This window comes from Anomaloglossus baeobatrachus, chromosome 1 (genome assembly GCF_048569485.1).
Source record: "Anomaloglossus baeobatrachus isolate aAnoBae1 chromosome 1, aAnoBae1.hap1, whole genome shotgun sequence".
NCBI classification, from domain to species: domain Eukaryota; kingdom Metazoa; phylum Chordata; class Amphibia; order Anura; family Aromobatidae; genus Anomaloglossus; species Anomaloglossus baeobatrachus.
Genome location: NC_134353.1, coordinates 650,572,786 through 650,576,733, shown reverse-complemented (window position 1 = coordinate 650,576,733; position 3,948 = coordinate 650,572,786). Strand labels below are relative to the sequence as shown.

General features: G+C 43.0%; 1 protein-coding gene across 1 annotated transcript; it reads left to right on the top strand.

Annotated features, from left to right (window-relative positions):
- Positions 1-452: 452 nt before the first annotated feature.
- Positions 453-1,376, top strand: LOC142247273 (olfactory receptor 10A7-like). The gene has a single exon (XM_075319955.1). It carries the CDS (start codon positions 453-455, stop codon positions 1,374-1,376), a length of 924 nt encoding a protein of 307 aa, XP_075176070.1.
- The last annotated feature ends 2,572 nt before the right edge of the window (positions 1,377-3,948 follow it).

Here is a 3,948-nt window from a genome sequence, read left to right as displayed (position 1 = left end):
TTTTTCACATATCTCTGGTGCCAATGTTGACATTGCTAGAATGGGTATCCCCGAACTCACCTGACATGCAGCCAATCAGTGGCGACTACTGGCTTTTGGACGTAACTGACATTTGGAGGAAGTCAGAGAGCAGCAGCAGCTTTCCCAGATGTCAATTTCATTCAAGGGAAGTGTGAGTGAAGTGGTCCAATAGTAGCCGTTGACTGTCCGCAGAGCTCACATGGTATAACAATGTCAAGCGACCCCCAGGAGACCTGGAGCTGATGTCGTTGGAACGCGGTCTGCACCGGAGATGGGTACAGCCTGCTTTTATTTTACATGTATTAAAATTAATTAAAATTGGGAAGAGGTGATCCAAATAGTGACCAACCCCTTAAAAATCTAGTTCAGCATTAATGATTGACAGTTCTTAAACTTCACCTTCTTCCATCTTTTTGCATAGATTGTCAATAATGACCAAACAAAATGAGACACATTTGAGTGGCTTTATTCTTCTGGGATTCACAGCAAGCCATCAGCCATTGCTTTTTGTAATGTTTCTAATTATTTATTTTTTCACCTTAACGGGAAACATGATGATCATTTTGATTGTGACCTTGGAATCACGACTCCACTCGCCAATGTATCTTTTCCTCCGCAGTTTGTCCTTCACTGAAATCTTCTACATTTCAGTAACAGTTCCTCGGATGCTCAGAGACTTTTTACATTTGGATAAAGGCATTTCATTCATAGGATGCGCTGCTCAGCTGTACTTCTTCTGTTTCCTTGGTACAACAGAGTGTTTCCTTCTTGCCTTTATGGCATATGATCGATTTGTGGCTATTTGTCATCCCCTTCACTACCTGACGATAATGACTAAAACTAAGTGTTTGGCGCTTTCTTTAGGGTCCTGGCTTTCTGGGGTTTTCTTGTCCTTGATCCAGATTTCCTATGTCTTTAGTTTGCCTTATTGCTCTTCAAACATCATTGACCACTTCTTTTGCGATATACTACCAGTGGTAAAGTTGGCCTGTGCTGACACCTTTGCTAATGAGATTGCTATTTTGGTATATAGCTCTCTGGTTATACCTTTACCGTTCCTGTTAATTCTGATGTCCTATATCCGTATCATTAACAGTATATTAAAAATTCCCTCTGCTGTTGGGAGAAAGAAAGCCTTTTCTACATGTGGGTCTCACCTTACATCTGTGACTTTATTCTATGGAACTGCCACTATAACTTATCTAAAGACAAAATCCATCCAAACAGTTGGAGGGACAAAAGTAATATCCCTGCTCTACACAGTCTTCATACCGATGTTCAACCCTTTAATATATAGTTTAAGAAACTCAGTAATTAAGAAAGCTATGGCTAAATTAATAAAAATAAAAATGTAGTAATGGCTCAGGGAGTCTGTTAGCACAATATGAATTCATACTAAGTACAAGTGCTCGGTGCACACAAGGCTTAGTAGTACAGTGCACCTTCTCATCGAAACGTTTTCCATCCAGGGATGTAACTAAAGATCTTTGGGCCCAAAGGCAACTTCTGGACCTAGGCGGCCCCCTTCCCCCACCAGCTTGTTTTTTGGCTACCACAATGCTAGGATCTAGTACTTCAAGACTAATTTTATTATTATTAATAATAATAATAATAATAATTACTAATCACACTATATACTGGACAAAAAATGCTGCTATAAAAACATTTTACAATAAACAAAAACACACTGTACTGAATCTAATATTACACTAATACGGTGACCATACACCAGCTGTGTAGATAGTAGAGTGATTATACACAGGTAAATCCATTGACTCACAGACTTCTTTGGTTGGAGTGACTCCTTTTTCCTTCTCCATCTGTCCCAGACTATCATGATTCATGAACACTATTACATCTTGTCTCAAGAATTGAACATATAGACATCTGGGCTTGCTTGCTTTTCTGGTGCTCCATAGTGAGATGGTTATTTATAGGGTTTTAGACAATTCTAATACCCCCAAATGATTTACATTCAATAGTAATAGTCTATTTGTGTTGTTCCAATATAGTAACAGTTCCCTCACTATTAATAGGGCCCTTTACTGCCTCCATACAGTAATAGTCTTTCATTCTATGCATGAATACTGCCTCCTTTGTGTCGCTATTAGATACATAAAAGTAGAGATGAGCCAACCCGGAGAAGTTTGGTTCGGCGGGATCATCATGACTTTAGATAAAGTTTGGTTTGGAACCCGGACTTGACCTGAACTCCAATGGAAGTCCCTTATTGGGCAATTTGAGTCTCCACTAGAGATGAGCGAACCGGTCCCGGTTCGGCTCGAGGCTGGTTCGCCGAACGGGGGTCCCGTTCGAGTTCGGCTCGTCGAACATTCGACGAACCGAACTCGAACGTATAGGCTATAATGGGAGGCAATCACAAACACATAAAAATGCATGATAAATGTACACAAACAGTTAATAAACATTGCCATAACACTTACCGGTCCCCGCGATCCCTTCTGCACTCTGTCTCCTGCCGCTATTCCATCCGATGATCGCTGAATCCTCCCGGTGATGGCACTGCCAGCAGAGATGCAGGACCTATCGTGACGTCAAAATAGCCATGTGACCAGTCACGTGGCTATTATCTCATTGGCTACAGACTGGTCACATGACTATGACACGTCATGTAGGACCTGCGAGTAAATCTCTCCGGTACACGGTGCACATTTGTGTATCGCCGTGTACCGGCGACATGCTCTAGCACACGGTCGACTCCCCGTTCCGTTAGGGACCGGCTGACACAGCCGGTCATTAACGGAGATCACCGTTGCCATAGCAACGCAGTTAGCGGTGATGTCACCGCTAACCGCGGCTCCGAGAGCACCGTTGCTATGGTAACGCGTCTGTCAGCGTTACCGCTGTTATCGCTGACAGCCAGCACTGATCACTCACGGAGTGAAGGCTGCACGCTGCTTCCCGATTGTAGTGATGATTGTAGTGAGGATGGAGGTTCCCCAGCCCCAAGTGATGAGCTGGTGAATCTCATCCTTCCTCACTACAATCGTCACTACTACTACACTAGTGATGATTGTAGTGAGGATGGAGGTTCCCCAGCCCCAAGTGATGAGCTGGTGAATCTCATCCTCACTACAATCGTCACTACTACTACACTAGAAAGAAAGAAGACAGAAGAGCAGGATCGTGGAGGGCTGACAGGGGGTAATAAAGATGGAGTCTCTAATGTGTCTGTGTATTTATTTCTATTAAAGTATTTTTTCTCTGTGTGGTGTTTTTTTTTAACCCTTTATTGGAGATTCTTAATGGCCGGGTCAAACGTGCCTGACATTAAGAATCTCTGGCTTAATACTGGCTAGTAAAACAAAGCCAGTATTAACTCATGATTACCCAACAAGCCACCCGGCTCCAGGGCTGTTGGAAGAGTTGGATACAGCGCCAGATGATGGCGCTTCTATGAGAGCGCCATTTTCTGGGACGGCTGCGGACTGAAATTCGCAGCAGAGGCGCCCAGAAACCTCGGGCTAACCTGTGCTGCGGATTCCAATCCCCAGCTGCCTAGTTGTACCCGGCTGGACACAAAAATGGGGCGAAGCCCACGTCATTTGTTTTTTAATTATTTCATGAAATAAGTGAAATAATTAAAAAAAATGGGCTTCCCTATATTTTTGGTTCCCAGCCGGGTACAAATAGGCAACTGGGGGTTGGAGGCAGCCCGTGGCTGCCTGCTGTACCTGGCTAGCATACAAAAATATGGCGAAGCTCACGTCCTTTTTTTTGTAGTTTTTTGGCAAAAAAAATAAAAAATGCTTCCCTGGATTTTCCATTGCCAGTGAAGGTAACACCAAGCAGTGGGGGTTAGCAGCCAGTAGCTGCTTGGATTACCCTTAGCTAGCAATACAAAAAATGCAGCGGGAGCCCATATATATTTTTTTTAATTATTTATTTAAATAACTAAAAATAAAA

Coding starts and splice junctions, on each gene's coding strand:
- LOC142247273 (XM_075319955.1), top strand. CDS start 453: ATGACCAAACAAAATGAGACACATTTGAGTGGCTTTATTCTTCTGGGA.